This window comes from Pholcus phalangioides, unplaced genomic scaffold (assembly GCF_987345545.1).
Source record: "Pholcus phalangioides strain wild (caught in Gottingen) unplaced genomic scaffold, Ppha-v1.0 ptg000007l_1, whole genome shotgun sequence".
Classification (NCBI taxonomy): Eukaryota; Metazoa; Arthropoda; class Arachnida; order Araneae; family Pholcidae; genus Pholcus; species Pholcus phalangioides.
This window is the reverse complement of record NW_028301600.1, coordinates 48,887,447-48,908,284: the sequence shown is the minus strand read 5'-3', so window position 1 is coordinate 48,908,284 and position 20,838 is coordinate 48,887,447. Positions and strand designations below refer to the sequence as shown.

Sequence of the window (20,838 nt, the reverse complement as noted above, 5' to 3'; positions counted from 1 at the left end):
ATGGGCTGCTGAACATCGAGATTGGGAGCAACATGATTGGAGCCAAGTGCTGTTTACAGACGAGTCCCGATTCAGTCTGGAGTGTGACACCCGACGTGTTCTGGTATGGAGGGACAGGGGCACTCGAAATAACCCAGCATTCGTTCGTGAAAGGTCACAATACAGACGAGCTGGTTGGATGGTATGGGGTGGAATCAGCATAGGCGGACGTACGGACCTGCATATCATTCGGAATGGCACTTTGACGGCCCGAAGGTATGCAGACGAGATACTGCGACCTCATGTCATCCCTTACGCTGGAGCCATTGGAGATTCCTTTGTTTTCCAGGATGATAATGCCCGACTGCATAGAGCTCGTCTGGTGGAGAACATGCTTGAAGCTGAAACAATACAGCGTATGGAATGGCCAGCGTGCTCTCCTGACCTGAATCCAATTGAGCATATTTGGGACATGCTCGGACGACGCATTGCTGCACGACCAAGGCCGCCTGTTACTGTCCGAGACTTGCAGATTGCACTTCTTGAGGAGTGGAACAGTATTCCCCAAAGTCTGATCGATAACCTCATCGCATCCATGGCAAACAGGTGTGCAGCAGTCTTAGCTGTTCGAGGAGACCACACGCCCTATTAAAACTCATGCATCATGTCTAAACAGTACTTTTTTTATCGTTTACATGTAACCAAATTGTCGCCCTAAATCATCTTTTCATGTTTTTTCCATATTTTCAAAGAATTAAAGCTTAATTCCAAATTTTTTTACGTCTTTTTTCTGTATTGCGCATTGATAGGCGTGTACTATCCATTGTATGCCAATACGTGGCTGTCTCCCACGGTTTTCTTCACTTTTCTGCTTGCTCCCCTAATTGTTTTGAGCAGTGTACATAAAGTTGGTTTTATATGGGAATGAATGCATTAAAAAGGGGTTAGAAGCAGCGAGACCATATCTCATTCCATTTATCGGATCATTCAGCTTACAGGGTCATGTTTTTGCTCTTTTAAGAGTGCCCCTGAATGAGATTTGACTGTAGTTTCATTAAAAATTATGCTTGTGAATAAAATATATTCTGAAGTTCCATTCAATCAAAACTTTTAGTAGTCTGGTATAGGTTGTAGCTGAACATATTTTATATCATCAAAAAAGTGTATAGAGATTCTATAAAATTAAGACAGCTTTAAAATTGTGCTTTTAGTAATATATAAAACTTATTTTTTATGTAATAAATATTGACAAAGAATTCAGATTTTCAACTACTTGTCCCACTTCATCCTTTCACTATTATCAAAAAATTTGACAGACTATTAAAATACAAAAATAATAGAAATATACTTGTAGGAAAAAGTTTTACTTTTCTGAAAAACTTTGCAAAAAACAAAACAAAAAAAGGGAAACATTATGGTAGTCCAAAAATAACAGGCAAAGTAAACTTTGCATCATTTGTTACAATAGCATGTATATAAATGTGTTTCCATCGAAATCATATAACTTTTAAAAACAGTAAAATTAGTTGTAGAAAACTGGTTATGTCTTCGAACCAGCTCATAAAACTTGTGTAAAATAAACAAAAAAATATGTAAGTACGAATATTCGTGAATCAAAACTAAACCATTCACATTACAAAATCTACAAAAAATTTTTTCATTGCATTAACTTCTTTGGCATATCAAATAATTCTGTATTTACAAAGTCCAAGCCCCAAATATTTTCGAAACTTCTCAATATTCAGGTTAATTTAATCTTACGACTATATTCTTGTTGTTGAAGTTCTTTCCATTCTTTTTTTACAGCCATTCTTTTCAGTTGGCCATCCCTAAAAGATAGATTTCAGAATTTTCTCACTAAAATACCTTCTCAATTTTAAATTTTTTTTTATTTACATAATATACAAACTGTATATATATAGTTTTTTTTTTTTTTTATAAAACTAGACAGTATTAGAGATATGTTTACTGATAATCATGCCAGTGGCAATTTTACTTTTTTCATTTGAATAAAATTTTTTCAATTGTAAGAGTGATTCTCTCATATGAATAAATATATTTAAATACAAAATTTATATATGTGTATTTTGAACTGAATATTGCCACACCATCAACTATTAAAAGTAAATTAAGTATTGGAAGTTGGTGTGTTGTGGGGGAAATTTAACTTGTTTGGGGCAAATTACATGTCAATATTTTTTTTTATAAGCATGTGTGTGTGCTCTGATCAAATGAAATAATTAAAAGATTGATTAATGCAAACAGAACTAAACATGAAAAAAATTTATCAAAAATAAAAAAATTATTGTTATCAAGTTTTACTAAAACTGAAAGTGTACGTATGAAATTTATATTTTGCATGATTTCAGGTGTTACTATTCATGTAAATGTTCATTGCAATCAGAGGCGCCAACATGAAGAAAACATTGGAGGGGGAGGATGAAAGTTGCTACTACTACTAAACCACACATGTACCTCATCCAGTTGAAAGTTGCTGGTCATCTACGGGACTCAAGCAGGTAAACAGGAGAGGGAAGGTGCATTGCATTGTTTTTTCAGAAATTATTGGGAGGACTCAGCCCTTCTTACAAAATTTATTGGGGGATGGCTCACATGGGCTCTGCCCTTCTTGCAAAATTTATTGGGGGAGGGTTCACATGGCCTCATCCCCCAAGTTCCAGCACCTATAACTGCAATTACAGAAGTTTTTTTTGGCAGTCATTACTTGAGTTAAGATAAAAATTAAGTCAATGAAAATTACAGAGAATACACATTTCACATTTACAGAGAATTAAAGTAATTAATATAGTTTCCAAAGTTATCAAATTTTCATTATAATAGTGAAAATAAAATTGATATGATTTAACTGAAGATATATAACCCCAACAAACCATTCCAAATCAACAAGACCTCCTTGGCATGCTATAGCTGATTTAACCCTCTTTGCAAAATCTATGGCATTTTCATTTGGCTGTAAATTAATGAAAAAATTATAAGCAATCCTGACAAAGCTTGAAAATAAATTACAAATTATGAAAAATTCATCAAATAATGGAAAATGAAACTATTACTTTTATGCAAGTATAATATGACTTGCAGTATTTGTGGGGGTTATGCTCTCAAAAAAAAAATCAAAATATTTTCAAACATTGCTTGCAGAAAGAAAATACTTTCAGTTATAAGCATTAAGTTATATAATGATGAACTAAAACTGAACATGGTTTAAATGCTCTTAATGACAATGATCTCTGAACCTAGTGTTCAAATATATAATCATAATTTGTGATCATGCCATGTTGCAAAGCATTAAATAGTGAAGATCAAAAGTTTAAAACCAAAGGATTAAAAATAATTGGTTTTTTAGCCCCAATGTATGGGGTATGAATTTTAATTTTTCATTCAAGACAAGGAAAACAGTTCAAAACATATTTATTGAAGAATCATTATCTCAAGGTGGGAGTTGCAATGCACACACACACATCATAAAAAATAAATTTTAGAAGTTCTTATCGACTTTAAGAGTTGATAATAAGAATAATCACAATTGGTAATAAGAATGAATATTTGAAATAAAATAATCTACTCACCATTCTATGCATAGGTGGAAGGTACCATACATCACACACAATGGCCCATGAAGACATCATCATTAATAAATAATGTACATATCCTTGTTTACTACTATTCCAAAAAGGATCACCAAATCTACAATCATACTAGAAAATGATTTTCATTATAAGTAAACTATAAAACAAAATAAATATGTTTCAATGCAGATTTCCATCTGATTATCATTCACTGCCATAAAGAACCACAAGTTCAAATACAGCTGAGTCTTGATAACAAAGTTACATTGTTTGATCAAAAAACTTGTGGATTCTTTGGTGATCAAAATGTACCAAGTATGAATCATTTGTGACAATTGGATGATTCCACCATGGGTGACTACTATAATTCATTTAGTATCATGCATGCATCCATTTCCATAATATGCACATCCAGTTTATTTCTAAATATTCTCATTCAATAATTAAATATGATTGCATTAAAATAATTTATATTTATGAATTTCTTAATCTCCAGTAAATTCACATGTTTTACTAATGCAATATTCGTAAATAGCACTGTTATTTCAACCTTTTGAGTGGAATTGGCAAGATATCCCACCTCTTTAACAGGCTCTTAATTTAGCATTGACAAGCCCAGATATTTTGTAAAGTTTATTTCTCAGTAGACCACTTTACTTATACCCCTTAGTTTGCACCAGCTGAAAATCTGAATAAAGCTTACTTCATTTAAAAATATATGGCACTTTGAAAGGGCTTTAATAGTAGGTGCCGGAGGCTGAGGCTATTTGAGAGCCCCCTCAATAATGAATGAATATACAATGCAAATGCACCCTTCCCCCTCCTACGTACAAGCTTTACTCCCACATATACAAGATGACTGGTAATTTTCAGCCCCCTTCAATGTTTTATTCATGTCAAGGTCTCTCGAGTGAGTGATTTCTGCTGTGCATTTTGAGTTAATAAATCTTTCTTTTCCCTACTCGAAATCAGAATTCCCAATAAGTTGAACTAATAACTCAGTTTTTGTGTCTTGCATCTGCATGTTTTATTAATTGAAATTTGACTACACATACAAGTAGACTTATACTTTCATGCTGATAATCAGCATTTTCTTGTTTACCTTCATTCAACATGGCACAATGCAACATCTTTGGACTTTGAATTGAAAGTTTTGAAAAAGTTACCAAAAAGTATTTGTTAACATGTTATGCATGTACATGTTTATGTGTATTTAACTTTTATTATTTTCTAACCTGATACAATTTTAATTGTTCCTGCTTACATTATAACATGAACCATATATTTTATACCATCAAAATTTTCTTGGAAGTTAAATTTTATGATTTTTTTTCTTTCAAACTCACAATACGGCAGGTGCCGATCCCCCCCCCCCCATACGAGCCAGATAATGTAGGAAAAACTGATTGGCCCCATAAAATGTGGGAGGATTCAACAAACCTGCACAATAGGTCGCCTTTCCAAACATTGCTCATGATCTGTGACTGCGATATAGCGACCACTCAATATAACGAGCATCAACTAAGTTATTTAACCCTTTATCTACTGTAGGTACATTAAAGTACCACCAACTTTTTAACCCTATAACATCTCTTACATACACTGTTGGGTGTTGATATTTTGAAGCATAAATACTTGTACAACAGGGTTATAACTGGGCTGGGGCAATCGGGGGCACTGCCCCAACTGCCCGAGCTGAATTGGGGGCCCACAAAACTTTTCATTTATTTTATCTACTAATAAGCCTTTCAAGAGAAGGCTCCAAGGAAAAAGTCTGCCCCGAGAATGCACACTACGGTCCTGTTGTATAACCAATTTACGATTATCAGAGGACAGCGTAGGTGTGGCAATATTAGTTTTTTAAATATGTTAATTAATAAAATTCAGTTTAATGCTTTGACCCTGTAAAAGTGTTAACGACATTACAATTTTGTATAATGCAATAAAACACTGCTTTTACAAAATGTTCCCTAACAAATGTATAAAACAAATTATGGCTTTTTTGTGGTAAAATAAATATTCATTATTATGTATAATTCGACATATTTGAATTGTTATTTTTTATTTTTATTGTAAGCATAAAGTGCTGACGAAACTTTCAAGTACCAGGTTGATTAAATTATTGTGCACTAAATAATTTTTTTGTTTTCAGGCCTTAACCCCAGAGGAGACTTGAATCCATCGCATAGGAGATTTAAATGGAATTGCTGGTTCTCAGATGTTTAGCAAAAAATAACTTTTAAACTAATCATTGAATTAATTTGAAATTTTTTATGTTTATAAAATAATGTGTAGTTTATATAATGTTATATAATATCACTTGTATTACTTAAAATGTATGATTTTTTTCCTTTGGTAAATTTTTTTTTATCTTCTACCACTGCCAAAAATCAGATTTCGAAATGACTACTACCAATCAATAGGAAAAATCTAATTTGTCTTAAGACGGTCTAAATCCAGCACATATATATTTTTTAAATTTCCCCTTTACTTTAATCAGCTAGTTCAAGTCTCTGATAGCAACATGTCTTCTATGGAAAGAAAAGCACATATAATCATTTCTCAGGAACAAATTTATAAGCAGCGATGTTCAAAGAGTGCGAAAGAAAATGTTGAAAGCTTTATATAATTAAAACACTCATAATAAAATATGATAAAAGAAAATGCCATCAAGATAAAACTAAACAAGCTAAAGTCTACAGTTAAATTAAAAATTTTACAATATTTAAAAAAACTATGAGAAAAAAAAATATTTGAATGGCCACAGCAGAACAGTCATTAATTTATAATGTGATGAAGAAAACTAGGACAGGAAGAGCAGTAGCTAAAAGCTAGTAAAATGCTCTTGACCCTATAATAGTTATGATTGTACAAATCCACATTATTCTTCTTTGGAATGATACCAAACATGCAGAGATTGTGAAACAATATAATGGATTAAAAAATTAAGATAAGCAGTTGCCTGCCACGACATAGTGACTATGGCACTCGCACTCGACTGCATGTGAAGTCTGGGCCAGATGTACTTACTATGTTGCGTGACGTTGAAGAGTTGATTAGAACTAAAATAACATGCCAAAAAATTTACATGATGATCATTGCATTTTTTCATAATGTGGTAGATAAAGGGTTAATGCATTTTATTACAGAACAACAATTGATTTGTTGAAAATATCGAGCATGCTAAAGTTAAAGTATTTTTATAGGACTGCCAAGTATCACAAAATTATTGTATAAACTATTTTTTTAATAACTGAAAAATACTTGTATAGTACTGTATTTTATTTTGAAAATCAAGATTATTACTTTTATAGCTGCTGGATATATAATATCACCAACTTCAAAACTCCCTTTTTTAAACATCATTACAGATGTATTGTTGATGCACGTGCCTGTGAAAAAAAAAAAAAACAGTAGATTTTAACTCCTAAATAAAATATATACAAAAGGGAAAAACTACAAAGGTCAGGTGAAAAACTGTGATTAAAAAAATTGAAACAAAATTTTCCAAAAAAATTTTCAGAGATGATGACAACGATGATTGTATATATAATAAAAAAAAAATACCTTCGGGAAATATTAAAATAGGAAGCTTGTTAGGATCAGAACAATGCTCTTTCAACCTGAAAAAAAAATGGTTTCTTTTGTTATATCTTACAAAAATGTTAATAAAAATATATGCTGCTATATGATTTCATTGCTCCCCCCCCCCCTCTTTAAAAGAACATACAAAATTAAATGTTAGAAAAAGATTTTTCAAACTTGAAAAAATCACAGTGTGTTACCCAAAGAAAAGATACCCAAAAGAAAATTGTGACTTTTTCTCAATTTATTTGACAAGATTGGTGATTTAATACACATTAGTTGGCGGAATAGCTCTTTTGTTTACAAAATAAAAGATGTCAGAGATTTTCTGCAATGATGATCTACAATATAAAACTCAGTTTTTTCTGCTGTTCACTGTGTGGTGATTTTTTTTTAAATAGAAATAGACTTCCATTTATGCTTTAAAGTCAGAAAACCAGGGAAAACTATTTTCAGCCAACCACCACTGCACGATAACAGGAATCTGATAATCTAATCTATAAGGAGCCATGGTTTTCAACTGTAAAATCAAGCACAGAAACTTGAAGGGGGGAAATCTACTCATAACAAAAGCTGTCATCTTTCTTATTTGTGACTTTTTCTTGACTTTGGTGACTTTTTTCTTGTTTTGTAAACCTTCCAGGACTTCGCGACTTTTCCATTTTGGTAGACACACTGAATGCATTTAAAGATCTAGGATAAAACAAATTGAATCAAATATTCAAACAAAATACAATTAGTCATATTTTTTTAACCTCCTGTAACGCCTATATGAATATTATAGGCACCAATCCACAATTTTTCATACGCAACTTCTAAATTTTTTAACTATATACCTTTGTGTGACTAGTGCTCTGTCCTTAATTTCAAAACGTTCAAACCATACGTGGGAAGTTGCTCGATTCAGAGCTCGCTGCAAAATTCCCAGCAGCCCCCCTTGACGCTGACCAACCTAGAAAGAAATTGTAGACATTCTTTCACATTCAGAATGTCTGTAATATACTTGGTAACCTCTAATGCATCTAGAAAACTGCTTTAATTTCCATGCCAGTATGAAAGAAAGCATAGTACAGTAAAACCTGTCTAAGAAGGACACTGTATGAGACAGAAACCTGTCTTAAATGGAATCAAAATATAGTCGGTATTCAATGATTAGTGCTTTTATTTGCACCTTTATAAAACAGAAATCTATCTTTATAAACGGAAATATGTCTAAAACAGAATATTATTTCAGTCTATTTGATGTTCCATTTTGTACAGGTTTCACTGTACTACTACTTGCTGAATCTCTGCATGCATATCAGTGAATATATATTCTAACTATTGTTGGCACTTTAGTATGTTTGTCAAAATGTGATAAATATAAAAAAATAGAATTTGAACAATAGGCATAGATATAGATCATAGTTTCCCAAACTTTCTGTCCCATCGCCCCCCCCTCCAGAAATTCTCTCATCGGCCCCCCAACTTAAGCGAACCCATAGGATCCTATATTATACCCGTAACTTCTATCACCCCCTGGACAATTCCCTGATAATGGCCCTCGAGGGGGTGATATTTCCCACTTTGGGAAACACTGATATAGAGCATCACAGATTGTCTGAGCTATATGCTCATCATTTAATTTATATGGCCGAAAATATTGTGCCATAATAGCTCATCGAGAAATGAGGCAAATATGCATTTTCTTCTTATAGAAAAACTGCTATCATGATAGCGAGTAGTCATAAAGATTCTGACTACTCGCATGCATCAGTAAACTATTTGGACAGCAAGCAAAAGATATAAAATTAAAGAAAATATAGAAAAGCATTATTCTAAACAACATGCATTAAACTTAAGCTTCTGTTTAATCTAACCTGTGTATTAGAATGTAATTTATTTTGGTTGCACAGCATGTTTGTATTCTTTTATGTTATTATAATATATAAATATATCTTATCAGTTTTTTTTATTAATGTTTTTTTGGAGAAAATGTGATTATAGTTAATAAATCATATACTTTTATATGGAAATAAAAAAAAATTGAAGTTCAACTATCATGCAACAAACTGTTCTAGTTGTCAAAGCATACATAATGGCATCCAGATGAAAACTAATTAGAAAACAGTTAAAACTGGATTAACTGAGAAAAATTAAGTTATGAATAAAAGATATCAGAATGTAATACAAGATTTACTTTTGAATTAAAAACATGAGGTTAATGCTGCCTAAAAAAGGCTATGCTGCCTACAATAGACTATATTACTTAGTATAGATAAATTTATAAGCAGGATTAAAATGCACAATTGTTTTCAAATTGAAAACAAAACAAAAGTGACAAAGGGTATCAGACTTACTAAAGCATAACAATTATCACAGGCAAGAATGACCACATCAATGGGGGATGTATGATTTGCTACACATATACCTCCACCTTTGGCTAAGTTCTCTCTATACAATATATATAGAATAATATGAGTAATAGCACAAGGCATCAGGATTTGAATAGCACACACAACTAAATACACAAGTTAAAATTTGTTTTACTTTAAAAATTCCAGCCAGTACTGTGTGTAAATCTTATATATATTTTGTAGGAATAAAAAATGCTGCACCTACTGTGACTACTGCTTGATTAAGAAAAAATTACATATTTCCCCTCCAGTGCTGTCATGAAAAGCGCCCCTAGTGACATATTATGACGTTTTTGGTCCTGGGTTCCTATGCAATTCTCAATCCTTTTCATGTTCTACCTCCCCTTAAAGTTTGTCCCTCTATTTATGAGACACATTGTATATATACTTTCACTTACTCAAATTATAATAAGTCAATTTCAAACACTTCTCTTTTCCTATTTTCAAAATGTGACCAACGGATAAATGTCCCACTCTGCAACTTTTCGTAAGTGAAGGATGAGTTACATTCCAGTAGATGGAAGTTGGACTGACTTGTGATGTATCATACATAATTATTATATGTTTATGCACTAAACAATTATGGATCTAATTACAATTTGTATCTGTTCTGGCCCTCAATATGTCTCTGGTTCTAACCCTTTAAATGGGGAAATACATTTTAATCAGGAAAATTCACTTTATTAGCTTCAAACTTTTAGAAAAGGAAAAAGGAGAAATTAATTGAACAACTGACTGGTTAATATGCCCATATAAAAATTGTTTACTCGGGATATGAGAGCTTTGGGTATAGATTTCTCTCACTGCATTCAAAATAGCTTTAATTTTTTTTTTAAATCGAAGATTGAATATGAATAGTACCTACCTATTGTGATACGTAACAATAGCTGAAAATGAGCGTGCTAAAATGCGAAAGCACATCAGACTAACATGCCAGTACAGCCATTTCTTTATCCTGCATTAAAACAATAATAATTACATGATCAGATATATGAATAGAGTAGAAAATTTTCATTCATCATATAAACTGATTGAGAAATAAGTTGTTCTCATTTAGATTTTTTTTTGGAGAAAAGTGCAGTGAAAAAAAAATTCCATGAAAAATGTTGCATAAAAGCTGCTGCCAAAAAAGTTTACTTTCAAAACCAAAAAAAGCCACTGCTTATTCCTAGAAATTACTGTGTATAGCAAATGTCTTGAACAGTAGTGTCTAATTCATAGTTCAAAACAGTTATGAATGTGGTCCAGGCAAAGACTTCCAAATATAAATATGAACATAAAGAATGCAACAGGCAAATTGCACAATGAGGTGGATGAATGAAAAATAGATAAAATGTCCATACTAAATATTGTTTTAATCTATATTAGTATGCAGCAACACCAAAATTTTATAAAAAAATCTCAAAAAATTGAAAAGAATATACTGTGCCTATTAAAAATATGATAGCAATTATCTAAGTGTTTGGATAGTTCCTTAATATATTCCTTACATCAAACTCAATTTACTAAATTTTTAGGATCGTGGGTTGGGAGTATTTGCTGTTATTTTTATTGAGTATAAAAGTATTTATGCAGTTCCATTTATAGTTTAGTTTATTTTTCACCCTGGGACATGGCCCAGAGGCCTCAAGAGAAGAGGGGGCTTCACAAAAATGAGAACTAGTTGAAATTTTCGAGAATATGCCAGGTTATGTCTCAGAAAAATCACTTTTCCCAGGGTCCCATGATGCTCTCAATAGGGCCCTTTCCATGAATAAGCTTTGATTAGTGCAAGGGGAGCTGCGGGTGGTAAAAGTTTGAGAACCTCTGCTCTAGACCAAAATTAATTAAGCCACTGAAAAAATATAGGGATGACTTAAGGAGAAAACAGACTTTTTAATTGTTTGCCAAAAAACCCAAAAAGTTACACTGCTGATATATAAATTTTGTTTTCAAATTAATAACAGTGGTAAAGTTAATTCAAATTCTACTTCATGAAACTACCAATAGTTTGATAGCATTTGATTCAAAAAGGTTAAAGATGTAGAATTATGGGTAAAAATATTTAAAAATTTAATGAAAAAGGATCAAAAATTTTTTTACATCACTATTACATTTTATGATGGTTGAATGAGTAGAACTAAAAGATAAAGTGAGAATCACGAAGTGAATAAAATTGCATTCAACATAAAAATCAATGAATTATGTAATATTCTTTAAATAGAATAAAATATTCCAATTCGTGTAAAGAATCTAGCTAAAGATAAAAACAGAGATACTTCCATTTTATAGCAGACTTTAGAAAGGGAAATTACATCCAATAATCAATGCTAATAATAATTTTAGGAATAAATAAAAATAACAAAGCTGCAGATGTTGGAGAGTGATAATTGGGTAGATTTTCTAGCTGACTGAATTCTGTACACAGATAAATATACTGCATCCCCCCCCCCCCCCCGCATTAGCAGCATGCTGTAAAAATCAGGGGACACCAGCTTTTCAAATGTCGGAGTGTCTGGTCCATTCCTGGCATGCAGGGAAAAAGCAGCGTTCAATAAGGCTCACAGAATGCATTGAAAAGACTAATATAAATTTATATTAAGACCTGACAAGGAAAGGGTCCAAAGGTGTCATACTCAAAAAATTATGAAAAAATTAAAGTACATTCATCTCACCCAGAAACACATTTTAAAAAAAATGGCAGATTTCAATTAGATTAAGCTGAAAAAAATTATTAAAAACTACATTATAATGATTGGCTACTCATCACCTCTCACACTTCTTGGCGATATCTATAAAATTATCTTTTCACTTTCTAACTTCTCTTTTTGTTTTCAGTTGAATACTAAGCGAGGAGAAGAAAAAGAACAGAAGAGAGAGGGAGGGGTGCAATAACAATAAAAGAAACGAATGGAAGACAAAATAGCATAATGCATAAAAATAATTTTTTTTAATTTTGCGCATGTTTCTTTCTTCCCCTTTCAGCTTCTCTCTTCTAGAAACCAGTTATTTCTCCCTCTTTCTTTGTATATGCTGTACCTGATCGTGTGTTGTTTGAATGTCACTAACATTCTAGGGTTGTGGGATTTTTATCATTCTTCGCCTCCGTTGGCATTCAAAATACTAATATTTACTTTTTTTTTTGAGTGACCCATAATAATTCCGCCAGATATTTTTATACATATTTTAATGAGTAGAATTAGTGGTAATTTTTTCAAAACTTTTTTGAGATGACACCTATAGACCCTTCCTTTGTAAGTATATATGTGAATCAAAATAAATAAAATAGTTTTCAATGTAGCCTACATACATTTTTCCCAAGAATTTTATAATAATAATAATGATAAGTGAGCATTTATTAACTGCTCTAACCCAATTATCGTCAACCTAATACGAAATACAGATACTGTAGTTTGCATGTTTCTCTGTACATTCAGACATTGAAGTTGTATGCAGTCGCTTTTGTATCACAACATCATGTGTTTTTTAATTTTTTCATATTTTGCTCTGCTTATTCAAATCTCAAAAACACATGATCGAAGAATACAAAAATACTTTGTGGTCTACCAATTTTTTAATTCAACTCAGCTAATCCATGTGAACAAATATGCTTAGCATTCAGCCTTTAAAATAAACAGAAATTCATGATAGCAAATGTAAAATACTTATGAATGTAGTTCATAGAGCAAAAAGGATCCCAAAATGCAGAGAACTAAGGTTAATGTCAGTTAATTTAATCAATTCTTAGATCAAGGTATTATAGTCCCATATATGGGTATTCCCGACATGCTGGTCTCTCATTGTTTCTCTGCATACCAGCTAATGTGGGAGAATACGGTAAAAGGTATTTTTTAAAAAGAAAATTTGGGATTTTTTATTACTAGAAGTAAAATCATGGGGGATTTTTTCCTTTGAAAAAACATGAAATTGTGCTAGCCATCTCCATTATTGTCAAACAGTAGGGTGAATCATCTATCATTACCCCACTCAGATCAAAGTCAAAATATTGTGCTAAAAATGGGACATCCAGGATACAGATCATCTTAATGATTTAACTGTCTGTATGCCATTGACTGTTTGATGAATTATGTCTTTACCTTGCCAAAATGAAACATTTCTACATGTTAAAACACTGAAAAGTCTTATACTGGTCAGCAAGTTGCCAACTCTTCTCAGAAAGATGAATAGCACCTACACTAAGAAGGCACTATCATATAAGGAAAAAGATGAAGGAACAAAAAAGTTTCAATGCTGACATAACTAATCTCCTTAGGAATGAAATGGCAATAAATTACAATATGGTGGTAGCCTGGAGTTAAATAAATCCATAAAGAAATAAACTGAAATGAATCACTCACTTTCCATCAGGTATACAGCCAATGATTCCAGTAGTACAAACCAACCAAAAAATCCCAAACACAGTGATAAAAATTCTGAAAAGAGAAGTTCACATACTCATATACAAATGTTTGAATAAAAATTGTTTATTAAAAGAGAAAACTATTCAATTTTTTTCATAGAAAAGAAATATTATTTGGAGTGGTTCAACTACGAGCACTTTCCGGCATTTTTAATAAGTGATGAGTATACATAGAACACACGCTGCCAAAAATATTTTAAAGCCTTACTTTGAGTCAAGATGTGATATATGCATTCTTCTTAGATGCCTAATATGTCTGTGCAATTAAAAATAGGTCTACCTTTTTACCATGATTATGCACATAAATGTCACACTTCATACACCATTTCTTCAGTTAATTCTGTTATTTTGTGGATGTTCAATCACAGATTCCTACTTTGCACTGAGCCTTATTTCCACAAGGGAAAGTGAGCCATCTACTCAGTTCTTGCTCCCCACAACCTGTGGGCCAAAAATTTAAGCATACATTTGCTGACTTACCAAAACTGTTATCCTGATTAACTTCATAGAGCGTAAATAGTAAGAACGCACATCAAAAATAATCTTTATTGTGGCATGGCTTGGAAAAAGGTTCGCCACCTTTGATTTAGACCAAGCATATGATAAATAGAAAAAAAGAATGATAATATATAAAAATGAAAAATAACTTTACCCTTAAAGTTTCACAAGTGATTCAACAGATATATCATGTATTTTAACCCTTTGCAGCCCTATTTCGAGGTGGAAGTGGCATCAGGGAGAAACTGTACTTCATTGTTATAACAGTCCCTTACAATTACAGAAAGGCACCTAGATGTTAGCTTTTGTATTTTTTGGATAGCTTATAAACACGGGCCTTCTAGGCCCTTCCTTCCAGGGGACAATCTGGGGGGGGGGGGCTTCTTGCAATTGTGGAAACAGGGACCACTAGAAAGTAAGAACTATAAAATACCAATCAAATACAGAAAACCTCAATACCAAAAAAGGTTAACTTTAAGTATTATATGAATAAGCATATTGAAAATTCTCACCTAATTGGTAGCAAAATGCAGTAACGCAGTATCCAGCCAATACCCCATAAGACGGACAACCGAATACTTGAAAAAAATAAAAACTTTAAAACTCAAAATACAAGAAATATACATAAAATCTGAAAATCAAGAGTAATTATATCTTTTATAATCCAAGACTTATTTTTTTACATTTTTAGACTTCTCTAATGGAAAGATTTACTCTCCAGAAAATATAAATGCAAACCTGCATACTCTCAATCAGTTTACGACCTGCATACTTTCTTTCAAGTTAGATTATTAATCACTTTATGATCAAGGGCATAATATTGTGTCCAAAAAAGTTCTGTTTTCTTTCCTTTCTCCTCATCCCCACAAAGTTTTTTGTTTGATCATTTTTGTCACACCACGATCATTTTCTGTACATGAGGGCTAATTAGACGGGGACCTATTGCAGATTCCGAACGGCAGGCTTGTTTTTATACCCAACGAGAGATTAATGCACTAACCCCTCTGCATGGGACTTCCTTTGGTAGCAGTCTTTCTCTGTGGTCATGTCGTTTCTGTTGCACTCCCGTGTCAGGAAAGTTTCTGATAAGGATGAACCGGGTATCAAACTTGCGACACCTCTAAACATCCTTTGGTACTTTAGGCGAGTATCTTATCAACCTGGGTTACCATATCCAAGGGGTTTTTTTTGTAATCATGTAATTTTTTCCCCTTCGTTTTGATTTTTTCCCCCACATATGTATTGGTTATGCATTTCATTCAACAGATATGTATGAGTGAAAAATTTATTTTTAAATATCACACACACAAATTTTTAACTGCTATGTACAAGTGTACTTGAGCACTATCTTTTGAATCCAAGAGAGATGAGTTTAATCCTTTAAGCAGCACAGCAGAAATCACTTAACCTCCTTCAAAACACAATAATCCTCATTAAATTTTATGTTATAAATCACTTTTCCCGGGAGCACTTTCATCTTGAAAACCCCCCGAAAAACTCAAGTGCTGCCATCTGATGAAAGCCCACAAAGTTCATATTCACCATATTTCTAACTCAAAACACACAATCCTTCAAGTCAGGGCTTAACTCCCTGAGGTAAAAAACATATAATTCTACAGTGAGAAAAAGCAACCCTTACATTGGTGGCACAGAGGTCTGAAAGGGGTTACAGGGGACTGCCAAAATTCCTAGCCAAAGAGCTCTGCTGCAGGTTGTTGGGGGATGGTAATGATGGCTCACCAATAAGAGCTGTAATGTGGATCAAGTTATCTGCCATAATTAAGAACGGTAAAACTATCTTGGATCTAAACGCAAGACAGTTTCTTAAAAAATGGGACATATGGTCACTGACATTTTGTTCAGTAAACAATGGTGTGTGCTTTAATAAAAAGAAAATTGGGTTCATTGCAGGGTAAAATAGGCTAAAGACTTATCGGCTTCTCGCCATTTTTGTGTTTAAGGGCAGCACATCAGGCTTTGCTGCCGAGCGGCAAGTATGCTTGAGCCACCCCCTGCTTTGGAGCCTTCAAGCTGGAGCCCTGTCGCACTTCCTTCCTGTAAGGGCCACGGGGGGGGGGGGGGGAAGGAGGTAAATTTCAATGAAAATATGTGGCATTTACTTACAGAGGAACATAGACATGATTGAAGGGATGCGGAGAAGAACTATGCGTGTCCTTGTTGGCACACGGGGCTTCAGTTATGAAGATAGACATTTTATAAGACAACCATAAGCGTACTTATGGGCATTGTATAATATTTCATCATGTATATATATTGTTTATAATTGCATTTTTAATTGGGTTGCTGTATTTTTAAAATAGATGACATCCATATTTGTTATTGGCATCTTTTCTCAGCCACCTTGTTGGGCATTTTGTCTGTTGTGGCTTTGTATCTTTCTACTATATACATATAAGAGTGAAAGAGGTAGGGTGAGGGTGAAAAGAGAAATCTACTTTACACCTATTCTTTTATCTGCTTATCTACACTGCTGGCCACCGTAAATGCAACACCCTGAAGGAAGCATGCAAATAATATGAAATTTACTACATGCATTAGCGGAGGTGAGATATGCAAATGATTAGAATTTCAGCGCAGACGCACATCACGCGCGCCTGTGGTGCCACTTCAAAGCGCTATTTAAGGCTTGGAGATTTCGACGATTTGAAGTACGGCAATTGTGTTTTTCTTGTGGCTTTTTCAAAAAAACGATCGATTATGCCTCGTAGAAAACAGCGATCATCTTTTGATCAAGTATCCGAGTTCGACAGAGGAAGGATAGTGGCCTACCGAGATTGTGGATTATCTTTCAGGGAAATCGGTAGTCGTGTTGGACGAAACCAAACAACTGTAATGCGGATATGTGATCGTTGGATGCAGGAGGGTACGACGGACCGACGTGCTCGATCGCATCCACCTCAGTGCACCACTTCACGTGATGACAGGCGTATTGTGCGTATGGCAGTGACGGATCGCTCAGCCACATCACGAACCATAGCACAGCACATTCAGTCTGTACCGCATCATCCAGTGTCTGCGCGTACCATTCGACGCCGTTTACAGCAGAGTAGTCTGTCCGCAAGATGTCCATTGCTTCGTCTACCCTTGACGCAGAACCACAGACGTCTCCGCCGCCAATGGTGCGATGAAAGAAGGATGTGGACGGCACAATGGAATGAAATTGTCTTTACTGACGAGTCACGCTTCTGTCTGCAACACCACGATGGTCGGATTCGAGTCTGGAGAAACCGTGGAGAGAGGATGCTGAACAGCTGCGTTATGCACCGCCACACTGGTCCTGCACCGGGTATTATGGTATGGGGCGGTATTGGATATCACTCTCGCACTCCTCTAGTACGCATTGCCGGTACTTTAAAAAGCCAGCTCTACATCTCCGAGGTGTTGGAGCCAGTTGTCCTTCCTTACCTTCAGGGCTTGCCCACAGCCATATTTCAACAGGATAATGCGCGACCACACGTGGCACGCATTGTCCAAAGGTTCTTCGTCAATCGCCAGATTGAATTGCTTCCCTGGCCAGCTTGCTCTCCGGATCTTTCGCCGATAGAAAACATGTGGTCCATGGTTGCTCAACGATTGACCCAGATTACATCCCCAGCTGCCACACCAGATCAACTTTGGCAACGCGTGGAAGCTGCTTGGTCTGCTGTACCCCAAGAACACATCCAAAGTCTCTTTGAATCAATGCCGAGGCGTGTGGCAGCGGTGATCTGCAACAATGGTGGCTACTCTGGCTACTGATTTTGGCAGGAACCACACTTCACAGAAGTCTATAAATTTAATCATTTGATGCTTGGTTAACATGTCATCTACAAAATAAATATTGTTGCGATATCTCTTGTCTTTCTTGGTGTTGCAATTTGGGTGGCCAGCAGTGTATTATAAAGTTTTACTCTGTTGTTTTTCTTCCTTTTCTCTTCCGCTTTTTTCAGTCTTTTCCTTTTTCTAATGTGCAGCTAGGTTAGGACAAGGTTATTATATTCATTGCTGATTCATCAAATAGAGATCATCCTCTTCTCTTCCTAACCAGTACATGGACCACCACTGTGTCTCAATGAAGACATAAGAATAGAGATCATCCAAATTTGTTGTCAATAATTTGTAAGCGAAGGGGTTAAATTTGCTGAAACATGCAACCAGTTTTTTTTAATTCAGGTATTTCCTTAATGATCGATAAAAAAATTTCATAAATTTATGTGAACATCATATATAATTTTTTTACTTTATAAATTACACTTCAATGACCTTATAACCTAAGTAGATTCATAACACATTGTAGTTTACAGAAATTAAAAAGAAAGTAAATTGTACTCTTTAATTTCTCCTAGAAATTTTCCAAGTACTGCATTTACTCGCATATAGGATGAGGTTTTCATTCAATTTTCACTGCTTCAAAAACCTAAATTGTCCTATATACATGTGAGCGAAAGATTCATTGTTTTTTTAGTTAGTTTTTTTAACTGTCTAAAGCTTATGCTGCAATTATAGCACACTGCCCGACCAATCGTTAGAGATGAGTCACCCTTTACACGTATGTCACTGAACAATAATAAACCATAAATAATTGCCCTAACAAGCCATTTGAAGATTGCATGAGGAAACTGTATACGAACTGGTTTACTGCCAAACATTGTGAATTGACTCCAAATGGGCTAATGCTTCAAAGCTTGCTATGTGGGTGCCAATTCCATGAAAGAGTATATCTCTAAAGCTGATATCAGTCATTCAGGAAATGTTTCATTTCAAATGCACTCGATGGATCGGAGGACAATGTTTCTGGACTGAGAGTGGGAAAGAGGGAGACTTGTAGCAAAACATTGGAGAGAGAGTGAGTGGACAAAAGATGGTGTTAAGAAAATATATATGCAGTTGTTTGCCTTAATATGTGCATTTTATGCTAATATCTGTGAATTATTAGCAATGAAATAAGAATGAAATTTGAATGAAATAAGAATGAAATTTGAATGAAATAAGAATGAAATTTGAATGAAATAAGAATGAAATTTGAATGAAATAAGAATGAAATTTGAATGAAATAAGAATGAAATTTGAATGAAATAAGAATGAAATTTGAATGAAATAAGAATGAAATTTGAATGAAATAAGAATGAAATTTGAATGAAATAAGAATGAAATTTGAATGAAATAAGGAATTGCATTAATAAATCAGTTTTCTCTAAATCATACCTTCTTCTATATGCGAGTGAACACGGTATATATTTTCTTTTTCTCCTTCTAAGTTCAGAAATGCAATGAATCAAACTTTATGTGTTTGATAAACTGAGAACAATGAAAAAAATAATCCAATGAATTAATTATCTCAAATCAAAAAAAATATATATCTATATAAAGCTATAATGTGAATATTGAACATTATTTCTTAGAATGATAATCAAAAAGGTAAACAAAAAATTCCAGTTAATGAATACAAAATTAAAACTCAAGTAAAATATATCTCAAATTTTTATTCATTTACAAACCATACAGTATTTGTAATTTACTATCAAAATTTGGTAATTAAATTTTTCAGTAAAACTATCAAATTTTTTGCATTCATTCACTAGCAATAATATTAATGAAAACATTAATGAAAATAAAATTACCTTATGAATGCATAATTTCTGTTTGTTCTTGTCAACAAATTCCAAGATGAAAGTTCTAAGCAAATTACAAATAGAAATTAAACTGAAAAAAAATTTGTAATTGAATAAATAACAAAAATGAATGAAAAAATAACAACTGAATGAAAATCAATTTGAATGAAAAAATAACAATTGAATGAAAATCAATTTGAATGAAAACCAAAAACATCTGAACCTTGACACAAATGTGAGAAACAAAACAATAAATTCATTCCACAAAGGTTGAGTGAAAAAAAAATTGTTTTGATACAATTTCTCTTGTATTATCATATATGCTGTATTTCTTTGAATACTTCCAGTCACTTGTTTTCGAAAAAAATATAATTTAATATAGCTTTTGTAATGCTTATGTTCATTTAAATTTTTTTTTTGGATGGATGCAGCTAGTGAAAAACTCAGAGCATTTTGACTTGCTGGCTTATAGGTGGTATAAATTATTTAAATTGGTTTGCAAACGATGAGACTTAAAAAGTAACAACATAATTTCTCCACTTCAGAGTCAGATCATGATACACAGATGATATGGGAAAACACCAGGAGAAACGGATATTTTGTGTTTTGGACAAGTTTATGGAAACAGCGGCATTACATAACGCACACTTACTAAGATACTCTTTCAGTGTCTCAATACAAGCGTTATAGAAAAAACTCTGAATAGAATAAACAGCACTATATCATTAAACCAATCGGGTGGTTAATGACCAGTTTTTCAAGCTCTACTTGTCTGCAATCTT

At 33.4% G+C, this 20,838-nt stretch overlaps 1 protein-coding gene across 1 annotated transcript in view; it reads right to left on the bottom strand.

The window, feature by feature from the left end:
- Nucleotides 1-1,324: 1,324 nt before the first annotated feature.
- Nucleotides 1,325-20,838, bottom strand: part of LOC149085412 (glycerol-3-phosphate acyltransferase 4-like) — a 32,793-nt gene continuing 13,279 nt past the window's right edge. The window contains exons 5-15 of the mRNA XM_089233410.1: nucleotides 20,066-20,120; nucleotides 14,957-15,022; nucleotides 13,885-13,959; nucleotides 10,413-10,502; nucleotides 9,491-9,584; nucleotides 7,988-8,103; nucleotides 7,134-7,189; nucleotides 6,873-6,958; nucleotides 3,567-3,695; nucleotides 2,871-2,950; nucleotides 1,325-1,808 (exon numbers count right to left, since the gene is read on the bottom strand). Of these exons, the coding sequence (XP_089089536.1) occupies nucleotides 1,721-1,808; nucleotides 2,871-2,950; nucleotides 3,567-3,695; nucleotides 6,873-6,958; nucleotides 7,134-7,189; nucleotides 7,988-8,103; nucleotides 9,491-9,584; nucleotides 10,413-10,502; nucleotides 13,885-13,959; nucleotides 14,957-15,022; nucleotides 20,066-20,120 (935 nt within the window). The 3' untranslated portion in view covers nucleotides 1,325-1,720. The remainder of the gene's footprint in view (nucleotides 1,809-2,870; nucleotides 2,951-3,566; nucleotides 3,696-6,872; nucleotides 6,959-7,133; nucleotides 7,190-7,987; nucleotides 8,104-9,490; nucleotides 9,585-10,412; nucleotides 10,503-13,884; nucleotides 13,960-14,956; nucleotides 15,023-20,065; nucleotides 20,121-20,838) is intronic.